Below are 19,543 nucleotides of genomic sequence, written 5' to 3'. Positions count from 1 at the left end.
CCTTGCGCGCGTCGCCGCCACTGCTCGCTCCTCCCTCGCGCATGCCGCCGTCGCCGCTCCTGCTCCTCCCGCTTGTCGCAGGCGCCATTTTTTTTTGGGGGGGGGGGGGGGCACGCTCTGCTCTGGCAGACATGCTCGCATGCGCAGTAGAGCTGCTCTCTACTGCACATTTGCGGCACGTCGGTCCGGGCTCCCTTATGTAGTAGATTTGTTTATGTTCTGAAATATGTATGTTTACTTGGAATCCGTTTAGTATTTAAGATAAGCGGACTCTAAATTTATGAATAAATAAAGGAAAGAGCACAAGCACTGGAGGGGCTATGCATGGTGCTGGGGATAAGAGAAAAGATGCTGCTCACTGAAGGTAAAATTCTCTGTGCATAATGCATGAACTCAGTCCACCAACCTTCATGCTGTTCTGCGACATGAAGAGTATTAGTTTAACACATGCCCAGTGGTGCTGTAAGGGTAGCCGGGCCTCAGATTTACGATGCAACGAATATCAAACAAATGAGAGGGAAGGCGCTAAAGAAGGGACCTAGAAATGTTTTCTGCTTTGGGGTGCAATTTTCAGAGAACCTGGGTACAACCTGCAAGCTCATTCTTAAAAGGCAGCTCTCCTGGTGGCATTTCTCTTTGAACGTTTGGGGCTGGTGAAAGGGGCAGGTGGCTTTGTAGCAGGTGTTAAGTTACACATGTTGAAGTACTCAAAGGGATTTCAAAATGAAATCCTTGTGCATCCTTTCCTTGCCACCTCTCTTTTAGCTACGGTTAAAATCATGTACAGTTATAGAGCAAGCCTACGTTCAGCCACACACTGGGAGGGGGAGGATATTAAAAACCTTTGAAAATTGTCCTCCCAATACAAAGCCTTAAACTTCAGAGAACACTGAACTTATGATTAGAAAGCAGAGTTCTGTGAGGCAAGGGAGAGGGAATGAGCATCGGAGAGTTGATAGCTTTGGCAACCTGAGGAACTATTTAAGCAGATGCCTACGTTTTCTCACTTGCCTCAATACTGCAGTTCCTGCTCGGATTGTGTCCCTATACTAAGCCCATGTGGTTCAATGAGCACCAGCAGAGCAGAGGAATAGAAAACGTAGCCAGATTGCCAAAGCATGTCCAGCCTCAGTACCTTCACACAATGACCTGGAGAATCTCACCTGCTCCACTCGGATGATGGCCACCTCACTTTCCATTTCACGAGTTTTGCGCTCACGGGTGAGGTCATAATACACTTTGCCAGTACAGAAGATCAGTCTCTTTACATTTGCAGGGTTTTCAGAGGCAGGACCATCATCTGGAATTATGCGTAAGAAATGTGTTCCTGCCACAAAACACACATGACCAAAATCAGTACAGAAAAAAATAAACAGCAGCAGAAATCCATTCTACACTTTGTAGATCATGGTGCAGCACTGCACCACTGCAGTAGGGAGGGGATCCAGACTCAGAACCCACATCCATCAGGACTGGTCTGGCATGGTGTGCTGGGGAAATGATTCTCTTAAGCCCAAAGAGGGAGGGAGGGATACTGGCTGCTACTATTGTGGTGACCCCCTGTCAATAAATGAGTGGAGCAGAGGCTGCTCCGGCCTTTGTATTACAGAGTTGCCCAGGTATGCCACTGACTGGGGACTGGATAGTGGCAGAGACTACTGGTAGGGGGAGGAAAAAAAAAAAAGAAGACTCTCATGCAAATTAAAAAAAAATTATTAGTTACAAAGCTTGTGATGAAATATGATGGCCATTGCATACATGGAGATGAGGCCCTGTGAATACATATATGTACCTTTCCTTCTTCTATTACAAGGACCGACTTGATTATGCAGGTAGGAAGGGTATTTTTTTTTGCCAGAAGTAGTTTTTGTGCATGCTTATATACTTACTAATTCTAATACTAATTTGAGTATTGAAATTCATTGTATTGTGGGCTACCAAATTCCTGCTTTCAAGCACTGCTGCCTGCTTGATCTCCAGGAAACGCAAGTGTGAACATATCACCCCGGGTTTAAAAGAACTACATTGGTTACCCATAAAACAGAGAGTTAAAATCCAAATTCTAAACTTGACATTTAAAGTACTAAAACAAGATGGCCCTGAATATTACATTCCTTCTCGGGACCTACAGTCCTCAGGTAAATATTTGCTTTCAATACCATCTACCAAAACAGTCCTTTTATTTGTAACCAGGCATCGTGTGTTTTTTTCTGCATGCACTGCATGCTGGAATTCCCTTCCAAATTTTTTAAGGAAGATAGATGATACTGCCACATTCTGCAAACATCTTAAAGCATTGTGCTGTCAAGAAGCTATAGATTAACTTTAGGGGTTATGTGCTGCTGCAAAAGTAATTAAGATTGTTTTAATTTGATGCTTTATTGCATTATGTTAGTATATTTTATTGTTGTTTTGGATTCAATTGGCAGTTTGTCGTACTTTGCCTAGGTTTGGCCATGATTCACTGAAGGGTTTTTCGCATAGACACAAAATGGGAGAAAAGCCTTAATGAATTTGACCTTTAATTTGTTGTAAGTGGATGCTAAATATTTTAAATAAATAAATATTCAATTGTATGTTGCAATGACAGGAACGTGCAACAAACTGAAGTAATGAATACATTGCAAACTGTCCTTGAGTTACTTAAGCAATACTGCTTCAAAAGGACAGCTTTGATAGAGTAAAACATCACAGAGTGAAAGAGGGACACCTTAAAGTCATAAGGGTGGCAGGGAAGGGAGAGAAACTGCCTTTGTAAACCATTAAAAATGTTTTCAAGGCATGACCAGAAGCCTGAAACATCTAATGTGAGCTAGTGGTTCAAACAGGACAGCCCCTAGGGGCTTGCGAGTTCAAATCCTGCTCTCCACAGACTGCGGGTGAACCTGGACAAGTCACTGAGCTCTCCCTGTACCTCATTAAACACCCACTTACCGCTGAGTGAAACAAGTACTGTTCATTCTTCCCTTCCGCAGTTATACGTATCAAGCACCACAAAGGACCTCCCCAAAATTCTATTGTTCCATCATGTACAATTTTAATTTGCAAAGTATTATCATCGCTATTTACATCTAATATGGCTCAGAGGTCAAATCAAATGCTTGCAGCTGCTTGTTTACTCTCTATGGTGCCATTCCTTCGAGTGACACTGGTTGCAGCTTTGGTAAAGGTGTGGTTCTCCATCTTCTCTTTGTAAGCATAGCACCCCTGTTCACTGCCACTCACTCACTCACATATGGGAAAGACAAGACCCCTTACGCACCTGCCAACATGTCATCAAAGCTAGACCTGGCTTCAGGGTGACGCAGCAGGGACTTTGGAGTGAAGATTATCAACTGGAGAAGAGAAAAATATGTAAACAGAAAATTCAAACATGCTTAACAGGAACATATGACTTCCAAGGAAGAGAAGTAGAAGAAAAGAAGAAAAAAAACGAACATTGATGGAGTGCTCAACTTTTCATGGTTGAAAGGAAAGAATATTCTCATGGTTTTCAACCAAAGAGTGCTACAGGCAGCTTAAATTCTAGGAGGGAAATACTGCTATTACCCTAGTCTCGCCAAAATGCACCAAAACCTCTATAAAGAGCATCAGTGTATCCAAACCTCAGCAAGTTTCTGGGGTCCTTTCTATTTTTGTCAACTGAAGAACCTCCCTTCTTATTTACATTCTCCCTCCAGTTATTAATCACTACATAAAAGTAAGACCTCCTTGCTCGCTGTATGTTGCTCCTCTGACTTCAAGCTTTACACCTCCCCAGTACACTGCCTAAAGTCACTTAAATATACGCATTCAGCTATTGCAATGTGAAACCAAAAATTTAAATCCAAGCTGTGTTCTACCTGCAGATGATGCCATCTAACCATTCGCAGACATCGATAAAGTCTGAGATTCAGATAGCAGTAAATTTTTTTTTTTTACACAATTTGTATGTTATTCATTTCTCAAGCAAAAATGCCATTTTCAACCTAGCATATTATGTTTTATTTATTTATTTATTTAAATGATTTATATACCGGAGGTTCCTGTATAGTATACATATCACCCCGGTTTACAAAGAACAGTAACTATCGCTAAAAAATATAGCGGTTTACATAGAACATAGAACATAATAAAAGAAGTTTTTACATTGAACAAATCTAAGTAAGCAAAGTTTTTACATTGAATAAATTAATTGAAGCAAATAGTGTATGATATTTAACCGTTAATAAACAAGCAGTTAATAAATCAATGAATAACATGGAAAAATATGAAGTCAATATGAGTATATGTATGTAGTATGTATGAATTCAGCATGTGTAAATTTCTGATTGAATAAAATAATAGATCTGAATAAAACGTTTTATAAGCATCTAATTCAGTGCAACATGGTATACTGACAAAGTTGCTCAACATTATCATCTCAGATGGTTCTGCTTCATTCAGTATTATACTATATACCATCAAAACACATGAATGCTTACTTGCACCAACTATCACAGTAAAGTTTTAACCAGCAAGCAAAGAGGTTATAAGCTGGAAATCACAGAATAATCATATATAGGAGGAAGAAAGACCAGTTGGCCCCATCATCTGCTACATTACTATGTTAATTACTCACACAGCAAACTTCTCACAGAGGGACACAAACTAGGCCTGGACCCAGTAACTCTAAAGAATCCTGATCGATTCCAGTACAAAAAAAAACAACTTTCTGGGTTCTCTGTTTACCCTCATCAGCCCCTCCCTTCAATTCCAACCTCCAAGTAATGACCAAAGGATAACCCACCACCTTTTAGGGTTCACCGTACCGGCTTACGGAAGGGAAGAAGTATCTGTCTGCGGAGAACGTGGAAAAAGTTGGCAGGAGTGGAGCAATTCACCACGATCCAGTTACAGTCGTACAGCTGGCGCACTGCAAAGTCCTCCGTTATTTTCTGTGACAGAGGAGAGGAGAGATAAAATAGAAAACCTCAGAAGTTAAGATGGTTGTACATACTCTTGACATCAAAATTCTTTGCATGTCGGTAGAGTTAAGCTACTGCCAAGCCTTTTCACTTCTACAAAGTAAGCATCTAAACAGAGAAAAAAAGATCACATCAAAACATAATACTTGCAGGCACATGAGTCTGGCAAAATGGGAAGTTTTATCTTCATGTCTGTTAATGCTTCTCATTTTGCACTGAGACCTTTCCCTATTGCATTTACTCACTGCTGATTACAATTTATGCTTTCTTCTTTTTCGCATGGTGGAAATAAGCACAGTTTATAACATAATGGAAGATAATTGTAAACGTATTAATTTGTAATATGACATCCTTGTAAATAAATGTTAAACCCCCCCCCCCCCCCAAAACAAACTCCTTTCCTTTGCAATCCTTGAACTGACAGGCAGATGGCAGCCTTACTATGTTGTGCTTTGAGGTCTCTGCAGCTAGGACGGAACAGGTTAACTTGCCTTGTATCCTAAAGTGAGGCTTGGCATGCATATGTCCCCAATTTCCACAAAGTGGTGAAATGTTGCAACATTCTGACTTCCAATGGGTGAAGGAAAAGGAGAAGTATGAAGCCTTGGGCTTTCATTAGTTGTACAGTACCAGGTCCACAGTGACCCAGCCTACAATTTGCCAGAAAATCTTGGTCCTGGCTGGAAGTGTAGAGGAATCATATCTATGTCAAGGACCAGTCCCAGCTCTATAAATTCATGCGAGGACAGCCTCTCCTACACATCTCAAGGCTTTGGTTAAGTACAACATAAAAGTGTCTAGTTTACATTAACTGTACATATCATTGCTATTTTACTTGTTGCTGTTTGCAAATTACATCTTTTTATGTTCACAGTTCTTGCTATTTGTTAAGAAGCTTTTTAGTTTGTTAAGCTCTGTCCTATGACTGACTGATGATCCCAGTATTTTTTCCATTTGGTCTGTAGGTGCATTTCTAGGAACTCTGACTTAGGTTGTGTGTGTTTTCAGTGGTTCCCAAACCTGTCCTAGAGGACCTCTAGCCAGTCTAGTTTTCAAGATAACCACGATGAATATGCATGAGATAAAATTTGCAAACACTGCCTCCAAAGCATGCAAATTTTATCTCATGCATATTCATTGTGGATATCCTGAAAACCTGACATGTTTGGGAACCTCTGCACTAGGGGATAGATTGTGGGTGGGGCAAGTGAGAATCCAGATGGTGGGTTCAAGGCTGCCAGTGTAGGGGCATGGGAACAGGAGGTGGTGGATCTGAGCAGTGATTGGCAGCCTCCTTGAATGTTCATAGAGACATAAGGTTTGTCATACTGGGTCAGACCAACAGTCCATCAAGCCCAGTATCCTGTTTCCAACAAGGGACAATGCAAGTCACAAGTATCTGGTAGGATCCCAAAAGGCTGGTAGATTCCATGCTGCTTATCCCAGTGATAAGTCTTGGATTTCCCACATTGATCTTAATAATGGTTTCTTCTAGGAACTTGTCCAAACCTTTTTTTTTTTTTTTTTTTTTTTTTTTAAAACACAGCTATATTAACATCTTTTACTGTATTCTCCAGCAATGAATTACAGAGTTCAATTATGCATTGAGTAAAAATATATTTTCTCTTGTCTTAAATGTATTACCTAGTAACTTTGTTGCATGTCCCCTAGTCTTTATACTTTTTGAAAGAATAAACCACTGATTCATGTTTACCCATTCCACTCAACTCATTTTATAGACTTCTACCATATCTCGCCTCAGCCGACTCTTCTCCAAGCTGAAGAGCCCTAACCTCTTTAGCCTTTATTCATAGGGGAATTACTCCATCCCCTATACCCTTTTTGAGATGTGGTGACCAGAACTGCACACAATACTCAAGATGTGGTTGCACCATGTAGCGATACGGAGGTATTATGATATTCTTGGTTTTATTTTCCATTCTTTTACTAATAATTCCTAGCATTCTATTTACTATCTTGGCTGCTGCTGCTGCTGCCACACAGATTTCAACATATTATCCACAATGTCTAGATCTTTTTCCTGAGTGGAGACGAATGTGGATTCTTCCCTTGTGTAGCTATAATTTGGGTTGTTCTTCCCTACATGCACTTGTCCACGTTAAATGTCATCTGCCCAGTCTCGCAAAGGCCTCTTGCAATTTCTCACAATCCTCTTGGGATTTAACAACTTTGAATAATTTTCTTTCAGCAAATGTGATCACTTCATTCAATGTTCCCATCTTTAGGTCATTTATAAATATGTTAAAAATCAATGGCCTCCGTATAGATTCCTGGGGCACTCCACTATTCACCTTTCCTCATTGAGAAAATTGACCATTTATTTCTACTCTGTTTTCTTTTAACCCAGTTCTCAATCCAAAATAGAACATGGCCTCCTATCCCATGGCTTTTCCATTTCTTCATGAGGTACTGTCAAATGCTTTCTGAAAATCCAAATATTCTATGTCAACTAGCTCACCTTTATCTACATGTCCAAGAACTGAGTGTGCCAAGACTAGGTGCCACAAGACTAGGCATCTCAATTTAAGCACACACAAATTAACGCCCACATTTTGTGCACACAAGACAAGTGCGCATCCAAGCCAGACGCCGCTTAACCTGGACACCCAAGCAGACTCAACTGAGCGTACAAAAACTGGACACACACCGAGGTGCACTGCTGAACCGATGTCCTATAGTGGGCAGCCGAACGTGCAGGCAAAAGCACGCAAACACACTGTCACGGCCTCCCCCATTTGAAGGCACGTGGAACAGAGAGGTCCCAAGGCTGAGGCTAAGCTCCGAAAGTCACATGCTCCATAGCAGTGGTTGCGATCCAAGCACTATCAGCTGCAGGAGGGAAGCCAAAAACCGCCCCCCACCCCTCCCCAATAAGTGCATAGGCTGAGTCACAATGCTCCTCAAAGGATTTATTAAAATCCCAAATGCCTGTTCCAAAACTAGGCCCAAGCCTTGTTGAAAAGAGATGTACTGTGTGCTAAGTGGTGAATGCTGAACCAGAGACTTGACTTTTTTTTCTTCCCAATCTGTCAAGTCTCCAGAATATGGGGGTGGTCAAGAGGAAACTCACTAGAGGCTGGAGGTGCTCCCTGAAATCCTCAATGCCTGTGAATTCTTTACTTTTTTTTTTTTTCTCCCTTAGGCCTTTCCCTTCCCCAGGCTCAACCAAGTCCCTTCTGTGGCTGGGAACTCTTTGGTGGGCTCACTCTCTGGTCATCAGATCAGTGGCTTGGCTCTCAGACTGCACCAGTACTTTGCCAACTAAAAAGAAAAAAAATCCTGCTGCACCACCAGGTCCTACCATCTGTTACAGACAGAGTATACTGGATTTCTCTCGGTATCACCCATTAAGTACTAATGGTAGTGTCGCAGAAGAGTTTAGTGTACTCTGCTTCCATCTGCTGGAAGGGGGACACAACCCACTGGTATCGATTGACCTGGACTGGTATAGCAGGACGAAATGAAATAAGATTTTTCAAAATGCTATCAGCTTTAAACAGCTCGAGTGATGATTCCTCACCCAGAGAGCTGGAAGGCCACAGACAAGCACCCTATCGTTTGCCATACTATTTCTGATTCTAGAGCTCAATGATAATCAAAGGACTGAGCAGACTGCACTTACAAAATAAGGTGTGTTCGTATCATGCCATTTACAGCAAAGAACATTAGAAAACATTGCTCAATCCAAAAAAAAAACACGCAAAACTCACTGTGAACCTGTCTCCATGTTTCAAGTGCTGAAGTTATAATACACCTGGGGGTTTCCTGCTGCTCTCTTAGGGTAGCAAGCCTTCCAACAATTTAAACTACAACACATAGCTGAAATAATGGAATTCTGCAAGACCTAAACATGTTTTCTTTTTAGCAAAGAAATCTTCTAAGCACTTCCAACCAATACATTACATTTCAATGATAAAATTGTAAAGAAATGCAACCTGATTCCTCTAAGCAATATTTAGCTTCCCCCCCCCCCCACAAGAACTACAGAAACCAGTTCTTTGTTATTGTGAGAAAATAGATTGATCTGTGGGTTTTAGGCCTGTTCTCTGCAGAGAGCTTGCAAGAAGACCGTCCTTGTTACTTCTGACTGGGCAAAATTCCAATTGTCTTATGTTCTGATTCAGCCTTGGATATGAGGAAACAGACCAGAGGGAAGGAGTATCTGCTGATAAGATGTTTAAGCTATGAGACAGACTAACTCCTTTCATTATGTGAATAGGGAACAAACAGAAGTTATCTACCACAGAAACTGGGATTATAAGCAAAGATGTGTAGTCGTAGCAATTAAAAGAATATCTTTGTTTTATATTATCACTATGTAGGTGAAAGGTTAGAAAATATACTGGACGTCTGTGAGCTTCCATGCACTAGATGGCAGTGTAAACTAGACAATGCTGAAATGATCATGCCAATTTCCAGTCAATATCAGATGAATGTAGTCATAACAAATGCCTTGCTAGGTCAGACCAAGGTTCATCGAGCCCAGCATTCTGTCTCCAACAGCGGCCAATCCAGGGAACAAGTCCCTTGCAGATCCCATAAACTAGATCTATTTCTTGTTACGCCAAAGGATAGCAATGGCTTATTTTTATTTTAAGTGTTTATTAAAAGCCAGTTGAACAATGATTATAGAAATCAAATCAAGACATGCATAAAGTGTAACAGAACCATAGCACTCCAAGCCTCTTATACATTTCTAATTTGAATCCTACCTCTCCCCTCCTCCCACCCACTTTCTTAAATTCACAAGCACCAAAACATAAAACAAAAATAGTTCTGAGGAATCAAGATTTATCTTCACAAATTCTTTTACTCCATTCCTCAAAGGAGCCCCAAAGGAGCCTCAAAGGAGTCTGAAAAATTGGCATAAATGTCTCACTGCACCACTATTAGAACATAAGAACATGCCATACTAGGTCAGACCAAGGGTCCATCAAGCCCAGCATCCTGTTTCCAACAGTGGCCAATCCAGGCCATAAGAACCTGGCAAGTACCCAAAAACTAAGTCTATTCCATGTTACTGTTGCTAGTAATAGCAGTGGCTAATTTCTAAGTCAACTTAATTAATAGCAGGTAATGGACTTCTCCAAGAACTTATCCAATCCTTTTTTAAACACAGCTACACTAACTGCACTAACCACATCCTCTGGCAACAAATTCCAGAGTTTAATTGTGCATTGAGTAAAAAAGAACTTTCTCCGATTAGTTTTAAATGTGCCACATGCTAACTTCATGGAGTGCCCCCTAGTCTTTCTATTATCTGAAAGCATAAATAACCGATTCACATCTACCCCTTCTAGACCTCTCATGATTTTAAACACCTCTATCATATCCCCCCTCAGACATCTCTTCTCCAAGCTGAAAAGTCCTAACCTCTTTAGTCTTTCCTCATAGGGGAGCTGTTCCAGTCCCCATATCATTTTGGTAGGCTGTGGACTGGAGTCACCAGGTCCAGTGCTGTCTGTGCCACAGGACCGAAGCCCTGCAGTGCCCGCTCCACCACTAGCTGGACACAGCACTCTAGCTCCTGAAATGTTGACAATGCCAACACCAACTGGGAGGAAGGAAGTGTCCCCAGATCTTCTTCGGACCTGTGAGGTGGATCGGTGACTAGCATCAAGACCAGTGGAAACTGTTACGGACTCCCGGAACCGATGGAGGACTGGCACTTCTCACAATGGGGTCACTTTAGGGGCATCGAGGCATTAGCCAGTGCATCCCTGTCCATAGATGGGAACCGGTGATGATGCTTCTTCGGCTTCCCTAGATGCTCGGCCCAGTCCCTTCCCAGTGCAGAGGCCAATGACAATGAACTAGACGTCCTTGGCTCCGGTGCCCCTATCCACCAACGGCACCGATGATCCCGCCAATGTCAATGGCTCTGTGTTCATTGCCATGGCTCCTTGGTCCTTAGATGTTGATGCCACTGATACCTCTGATGTCTTTGACCCAAAGAGTTGTTCTATCTTGTCGAGTCGAACAAACATCCCTTCAGGGTTATCTGGGTGCATAAACAGCAACCCCGGACATCATGTGATGCCCCCAGGCACAAGACACATTTCATGTGGATCAGTGATGGACATGGTCCTTGGGCACCTGGTGCATTGCCGAAAACCGAACATGGCCATGTCGGACAAAACAAGAGGGGCAGAAACCGAAAACGATGGCGGCAAGCACTGGCGGCCAGCGGGCACCAAAGCACCACCACCACCACAGGGAATCAATTGCAAAAGGAAACTTACCAGGATCGCCGAAAACCCTGACTACGAATACTACAGGAAAGGACAGAGAGGGACCTGGTGACTGAATAACACGGAAAAACCCACAAAAACGCAAGAAAAAGGAAGTTTTCCACAAAGCCAAAAATAGCCAAAAGTGAGGTCACTGCACACCGCAAGGCTTACAGCTCTGCAGAAAGAGAGAGACTGGAGAGGGACCCCATGTGGACATGTACTATAGAGCATGCTGGACATGCTCAGTGTGCCTAGTTCTAGAAACTTTGATATAAGTTTTCTGCATCAGGGCTCCATCTGATGATGTGTGATGACTACCATCATGCTTGAACTCGGAGAAACCATGAATCCTCAGATAATTGCTTCTAGGTTCTCAGATAGACAGCAATGGAAAAATGTCTTACTAAGTTTTTTTTCCTTGAGTCCTACCAGACCAGTCCACAGCCTACTTAAGGCACTATGCCATCTGCAAGCACTCAGTATTCCTGTTTCAAAGCAAAACATTGCAAACCTCCCCTATGCGCACGGGAACAGAACTACAAGATGAACTAAGACAGACTCTCAAATTTAGAATAGCTGAAACACACAAAACGACCAATACAGTCTCCGAATTAACAAATATACACAAAGCACATACTGCAGGACAACTGGGAGGGATTCTGGTAGACTTCAGGAAAGAAAATTAGTAGATAAGAAGCCAATACTTTTTTCCTTATTGTCCACCAGACCAGTTCAGATGGATGGGATGTACCCTAGCCACCCTTAAACTGGAAGGAACCCCAAAAGACCTGCTCTGAACACTCCTGATCCAAAAGTAGTCATGACTAAACCTCAGACTTCCAAACTGTAAAGCATGGAAAATGTATGCAAAGATGACTACATGGCCACTTTACAAATATCCTGAGGCCAAAACACCTAACACAGAGTTCTAGAGACAGTCAACCCTTCTGGCACCAGTAAATTTTAGAAATGTAAACCAAAGCAATGGACTGCTTAATCCATCCGACAACTGAATCCTTGGAAGCCTTTACTTCTGTCTGACTGCTAAATAACACAAAAAAGATATGACGACATATGAAAATCACTAGTCCACCTTCGAATACCTCAATAGTACTCTACACGCATCCAGAACATGAAGTCCTCTAGACCGATCCCCAAAAGAGGACCTCCTGAAGGCTGGTAACATAACTGTCTGATTCAAGAGAAAATTACTTTAAACAAGGAGGGAAGTGAGTGATTAGAAACCTCTCCTTAGAAATCTTGAGAAAAGATTCCCTGTAGGCCAAGACCTGTAATTCCAAAATACAAAGCAAAATTGCTTACCTTGTAATAGGTGTTATCCCAGGACAGCAGGATGTAGTCCTCACATATGGGTGACGTCACTGAAGGAGCCCTATCGCAGGGAAAAACCTGTCAAAGTTTCTAGAAACTTTTGACTGGCAGCCTGGGGCTACTGAGCATGCCATGATATTCTCTGCCACAGGGGTCTCACTTCAGTCTCGTATGTAGCAATAAGCTTTAGCAAAAAAGAATAATAAAAGGTAACATACCCAACTCCGTGGGGTGGCGGGTGGTTTCTGTGAGGACTACATCCTGCTGTCCTGGGATAACACCTATTACAATTTTGCTTTATCCCAGGACAAGCAGGATGCTAGTCCTCACATATGGGTGATTAGCAAGCTAGAGGGTGATTCATTTTGTAGGGAAGTAACACTGAAGCATTGTTGTTGAAAATGAATCAGCCAAAGATTACAGCAGGTTGGATGTGGAAGGAGTTGGTATTAAACTGGAAACAAGTTTTTTAAAGAAAGATTGTCCATAGGCTGAATCCTGTCGTCCTTCTTTGTCTAAACAGTAATGAGCTGCAAAGGTGTGAAGAGAACTCCATGTTGCTGCTCTACAAATGTCAAGGATTGGCACTGAGCGATAGTGTGCTACTGATGTTGACATTGCTCTTACTGAATGTGCCTTTACTCGCCCTTGGAGAGTAAGGCCTGCTTTTTCATAGCAAAACTGTATGCAATCTGCTAGCCAGTTGGAGAGAGTATGTTTTCCCACTGCTTTACCAGGTTTGTTTGGATCATAGGAAACAAAGAGTTGATTGGATTTCCTGTGGACTGTAGTGCAGTTTAAATAAAAGGATAGTGCACGCTTACAGTCCAAGGTATGTAAGGCCCGTTCTCCTTGGTGAGAATGGGGCCTTGGGAAGAATGTAGGTAAAACTATGGATTGGTTCAAGTGGAATTCCGTAACTACCTTGGGGAGGAATTTTGGATGCGTTCAGAGAACCACTCTGTCCTGTAGGAATCTTGTATAGGGTGAGTACGTGACACGTGCTTGTAACTCACTAACCCTTTTAGCTGATGTAATGGCTATGAGGAAGATAGTTTTCCAGATGAGAAATTTTAGATCACAAGAATCTATGGGTTCAAAAGGAGAATGCATGAATCTTGTTAATACCAAATTCAGATCCCATTCTGTGACTGGAGGTCGAATTGGTGATTTGAGTTGAGTTAAGCCTCTCATAAACCTGCTGACAAGAGGTTGTGTGGAGATTGATGCATCTGCTATCTTGTTATGGTAAGCAGAAATTGCATTTAAATGTACCCTTATAGATGAAGTCTGAAGACCAGAGTCTGAAAGATGGTATAAGTAGTCTAGAAGAGAAGTCGTGGGGCAGGTGAAGGGATCAATATCCATTTGCTTGCACCACAAAGTAAATCTCTTCCATTTGTCAGCGTAGTTCTTTCGTGTGGAAGATTTACGTGAAGCTATAAGCACTTGAGAGATATGGGTTGAAAGATTGAGTGGTTGTAAGATCAAGCTTTCAACATCCATGCTGTCAGTGATAGGGACTGGAGGTTGGGATGGCGCAACCGACCCTGATCCTGAGTTATGAGAGTGGGAGCTACTCCCAGGCGAATTGGATGTGTTACTGAGAGGTCTAGAAGTGTGGGAAACCATACCTGTCGAGGCCAGTATGGGGCTATGAGTATCATGGACCCCTTGTCCTGTTGTAGCGTCACTAGATTTTTTGTTATGAGCGGTATCTGAGGATATGCGTATAGTAGGTCTGAGTTCCAAGGGTGAGCAAAGGCATCCTTGGCTGGCTGATGCTTTTGTTTGTGTAGAGAACAGAATTTGTGCACTTTGTGATTCAGGTGTGATGCAAAAAGGTCTATTGTTGGTTGTCCCCAACGCTGAAAGATCCTGGTCGCTACTGAGGGATCCAGGGACCACTCGTGTGGTTGGAATTGACGACTGAGGCGATCTGCAACTACATTGTGAATTCCTGCCAGGTAAGTGGCCCGAAGAAACATTGAGTGGTTCAGGGCCCAGCCCCAAATCTGTGCAGCTTCTTGACAAAGGAGATACGAGCCCGTACCTCCCTGTTTATTGATGTACCACATGGCAACTGTGTTGTCCGTTTGGATGAGAACAGTCTTGTGTGAAAGGCAGTCCTTGAACGCATGCAGTGCATAACGTATAGCTCGTAGCTCTAGGAAATTGATTTGAAACGTTGCTTCGAGCTTTGTCCAAGTTCCTTGAGTTTGGAGATTGTCTATGTGAGCACCCCAACCCAAGGTGGATGCATCTGTAGTTAAAGTTATCTGTGGGACTGGTTGTCCCTGCGCAAATTGTCCTTGTTTGCCCACCAAAGTAGAGGGGAACACAGCTGGTGGGTTACTTGAATTGGAGAGGACAGTGGTTGAATGGCTTGGATCCATTGTGATCTTAAAGTCCATTGGGTAACTCTCATGGCGAGCCTTGCCATAGGAGTGACATGAACTGTGGAGGCCATGTGTCCTAGTAAGGTTAGAAACTGACGAGCTGTTTGTTTCTGTGAGTGAATCGAGTTTGCCAGTAAAGAAAGTGTTTCTGCTCGATCTTCGGGTAGAAAAGCTCTTGAGAGGATGGTGTTCAATTCTGCTCCTATGAATTGAAGCAGGTGAGATGGAGCGAGATGGGACTTTTGATAATTGATGAGAAAGCCCATCGAGTGAAGTAGAGTAATTGTTTGATTGAGAGAAGCGAGAGCTCCTTGTAGAGATTGACTCCTGATGAGCCAGTCATCTAGGTAAGGAAAAACATGGACACCTTGTTTGTGCAAGTGTGCTGATATTACTGCTAGACATTTGGTGAATACTCTGGGAGCAGATGCCAGTCCGAATGGCAGTACTCTGTACTGGTAGGGTTGATGACCTACCATGAAGTGCAGATACTTGCGATGAGGGGGAAATATTGGAATGTGCGCATAAGCGTCTTGAAGACCCAGAGAACAAAGCCAATCCCCTTTTTGAAGAAGTGGAAGCATGGTGCCTAGAGAAACCATCCTGAACTTTTCTTTTCTGAGAAATTTGTTGAGATTTCTGAGATCTAGGATGGGACGTAGACCTCCCGTTTTCTTTGGAATGAGGAAATAACGGGAGTAGAATCCTCTGCCCTGCTGAGACCGGGGCACCGGTTCGACAGCCCTGGCTTTCAGAAGGATGGATAATTCTAGTTGGAGTTGAGGCATGTGTTTTGTGTTGAGAGAAGACTGAGCTGGTGGGAAGTCTATGGGAATTGAGAGGAAATTGAGTTGGTATCCTCGAGATATTATTGACAGAACCCATTGATCCGTTGTTATTGTTATCCAATTGTTGTAGAATTTGGATAGCCTGCCTCCTACTGGGAGTTCTGGTCTAGGATTTATGGAATGGATTAGTTCTCTGGATATCCTTTCAAAAGCCTGCAGCAGGACCGGATTGCGTAGTAGGCTGGGGCCTAGGTGCTCTCTGCTGACGCGGTTGTGTTCTATGTTGAGTTCTAGATTGTCTAGGCCTAGTTGCAGGAGGATAAAATCGTTTCTGACAATAGTAAGGTTTTCTGAAATCCCTCCTTTGAGTTCTCCGGGAAGTATGTGCAGTGGTATCCTGAGGAAGGGCAGAGAGCTGACATAAGGTCTCATTATATTATTTAATTGAGACACTGCTTCCTGTACTTTTGCACCAAATAAATTGTCCCCTGTGCAGGGGAGGTCTACCAATTTATCCTGGACTTCTGTTCGCAGGTTGGAGGCCTTTAGCCAGGCCCACCGTCTGGCACTAATACCCAAAGCTACAATTCTGGATGATGTTTCAAACGAATCATATGCAGCTCTCACCTCATGTTTTCCAGCTTCAAAAGCTTTGTTGATGAGGTTCTGTGCAGATTCTCTTAGTTCATTTGGAAGAGATGGGATAAATTCTTCCATCTGTTTCCAGAGGTTCCTCTGGTATTGTGTGATATATAATTGGTTGGATGCTATCCTGGAATTTAGCATTGCACCCTGGAACACCTTGCAGCCTAGAGAGTCTAGAAATCTATTGTCCTTGCCAGGAGGATTGGAGGAATGAACTCTTGACCTTTTAGCTTTCTTCTGAGCAGATTCTACAACTACTGAATTATGTGGTAGTTGAGATTTCTGATAGCCAGGTGCTGCTTGCACTAAGTATGTAGAGTCCATTTTTCTGTTAATTGGGGGAACAGAACAAGGGTGTTCCCACAGGCGATTTTGTAGTTGAAGGAGTACCTCATGGATAAGGATTGCTAGAATTTGTTTAGGAGGGTCCGTCACCAAACACTTCAAGTGTTTGGTGACGGAGATCTTGTTCTGACTCTAACTTAAAAGATATAGAGTCTGCCATATCCTGAAGAAAAGCCGAGAAAGTGAGGTCCTCAGGAGGGGATTGCTTTCTAGGGTGTGGTGGGGAAGGGTCAGACATGAAGGTTTCCGAAGTGTCTGACTGAGTATCACTCAACGAGTCATAGTCTGGAGTGTCTGGTAGTGTCTTCCCTGCTATTGGAGGAGGAGCTAGTCCAGATGGTCCTGGTCTGGGTTCCTGGGTAGCAGAGTCCTCTTGATGTGGATCTGAGGGTAAGGAATCAATCAGATCCTGGTATTTTCTTTGTATCACCGAGTACAGTGCTGCTTCAGATGTTTCTGGACGTCCAGAAGGGAGTGGCATCATCGGTGTTATAGTTGGCCTTTGCAGAATCGAGGATTTTGATGAGGGTATCGTCGATAGGCCAGGCTGTGCGAATGATGGTGCAGTAGTATCGATAGGCATTGATACGCAACCCGAAGTTGCAGTAAGCATCGATGTCATAGGAAAAGAAAAAGGTGGCATCGACGTCGTTAACGAGGAGATACTCTGTGTCACTTGCTGCATCGTGGAGGATCCCGGTTTTAGGAAGGTGGTTGTCATCGGTCCGATTCCCAACAGGACGGTGACCGGCATCGGTGTGGTGTGAGGTATCGAGACGGTGTCCGGTATCGGGATAGTTCCCGGTATTGGTGCAGTCGTCGGCAATACATCAGATATAGGCAGTAATTGTGCTAGCATCGGTGACGTCATGGATGAGGAAGACGTCACCAGCATCGGCGTTGTCGCTGGCATCGGTGAAGGCACCGGTAGGTGTTCCTTAATAGCTTGTAATACCGCTTCTTTTATGAGAGATTGTATATCTTATGGTATGGGAGAAGCAATCGGTACCGATGGAGGCGGAGATATCACAGTCTGCGATGTGAGTGGCTCTACTGTAACAGGCCCTGCAGGCATCGAAGTGTCTGTGCGCTTAGGCCGTTTTTCAATCGGTTCTCCTCGGGGAGATGCAGATGGAGAGACCGAGGCATGTCGATGGCGGTGTTTATGTTTAGGCCTAATTTCGATAGTGGAACGTATCGATGCCGTCGATGGTGTGGGTGAAGGTTTATCCCCCGAGCTATCTGGTCGGTGTTTTTTTAAGTAAAACCTTTTTAGTAGGACCTACTGGTGAAGATTTGGATGAGGTCGATGGTGAAGGGATCAACTGCAGACTGAAAAGTTGTATTTTTTCCTGATGCAATTTTCGTCCCTTGGGTGTCATCTCCTGGCATTTTTGGTAAGAGGGGATATCATGCTGTTCACCCAAACAGCATACGCATTCTAGATTCGGGTCAGTAATCGACATTGTGCGATTACAAGTCGGGCACTTTTTGAATCCCGACGCCATGGTGTCAACGACAGCCGTCGATGACTTGGAAAAAAAAGAATAGCGTTTGAAGAAAATTAAACGCTAAAATACTTCACCAGCCGATGAAGTATGAGAAGGAGTGAGATCCCGTGAGGGAGATTATGTGAAAAGAGTAACTTTTTTAGTCAAAAAACTGAGAAGAATCTCAGAGGGCTCCTATAACCGTGGTGCTGATAGCAAAGTGGAAAAACGAAGACTGGAGTGAGACCCCTGTGGCAGAGAATATCATGGCATGCTGAGCATGCTCAGTAGCCCCAGGCTGCCAGTCAAAAGTTTCTAGAACTTTGACAGAAGTTTTTCCCGCGATAGGGCTCCGTCAGTGACGTCACCCATATGTGAGGACTAGCATCCTGCTTTTTCCTGGGATAACTGGCAGAACAGATTGCCACCAGGAAAAAAAAAAAAAAAAAAGACTACCAGGCAAGGCACTTCAAAGAAGCCTCTCTGATGGGCTCAAAAGACATGAACACAAGGCCATCAATACCAGTTCAAAACTCCAAAGAAGAAATATATATATTTTTAATCAAAGGACACAAATACTTCACACCCCTCAAAATCCTCACTACATCTAGGTGAAAAATTCAGGGTTGCTTTCTCACCTTCCCTCTGAATAAAAAAAATAGTGCTGCCACATTTCTATAACCCCTTTGTAAAAAAAAAACAAAACAAAAACAAACAAAAAAAAAAAACAAACGACCAGATCATAAGCAATAATGCCTGAAAAGGGGTAAATCTTTTCCACATACTAAGCCTCCAATATCCTCCAAACCCAGATATATGATAGTGAGGTAATACTTTTTTTTTCTTGCAGCAAGGTAGAAAGCACTCCCTTCAAAGAAAATGTGTCTCCTAGTGTTCTTCTCTTAAGAGTTAAGCCATGAGAGAAATGTGATCCACCTGCTACTGAGCCAATCAGACTCTGGTTTAGCAATTCTTACACCTGCCTGAACATTGGTGGCCTCTCTGTGTTTCACAGACTTGGTAAGGCTGAAGGCCATCTAAGCCACTTGGAGCTATGCAAACCACTCCTCCCAGTCACTTCTCTATTCTCTGGATCATTCTACCTAAGCAAACATGGCAAAAACATGTGAAGGAGACAATGCGGCGACAATGGCTGAGACAGGGCATCCAGCCCCTCTGACTTCAGCTCCTTTCTTCGAATGAAAGCAGTGAGATCATCTGGCACATTCTCTTGTTGCTATGAAAGCATGCTGCACTTGATTGAAATTATGGAGAATGCCATGTCCAAAATTTGACATTCCCTGGGCTCCAATATGTTCCTTCCAGGAAATCTGCTCGCACATT

The 19,543-nt window shown here is 43.1% G+C and overlaps 1 protein-coding gene across 8 annotated transcripts in view; it reads right to left on the bottom strand.

Annotated features, from left to right (window-relative positions):
• Window positions 1-19,543, bottom strand: part of OGDH (oxoglutarate dehydrogenase) — a 282,477-nt gene that overhangs the window by 24,461 nt on the left and 238,473 nt on the right. For all 8 annotated transcript variants that reach the window (XM_029604213.1, XM_029604206.1, XM_029604212.1 and 5 more), the window contains 3 exons: window positions 4,791-4,916; window positions 3,263-3,335; window positions 1,164-1,327 (listed from right to left, as the gene is read on the bottom strand). In XM_029604213.1, the coding sequence (XP_029460073.1) occupies window positions 1,164-1,327; window positions 3,263-3,335; window positions 4,791-4,916 (363 nt within the window). The remainder of the gene's footprint in view (window positions 1-1,163; window positions 1,328-3,262; window positions 3,336-4,790; window positions 4,917-19,543) is intronic.

This window comes from Rhinatrema bivittatum, chromosome 5 (genome assembly GCF_901001135.1).
Source record: "Rhinatrema bivittatum chromosome 5, aRhiBiv1.1, whole genome shotgun sequence".
Taxonomy (NCBI): Eukaryota; Metazoa; Chordata; class Amphibia; order Gymnophiona; family Rhinatrematidae; genus Rhinatrema; species Rhinatrema bivittatum.
This window is presented reverse-complemented; position numbering and strand designations above follow the sequence as displayed.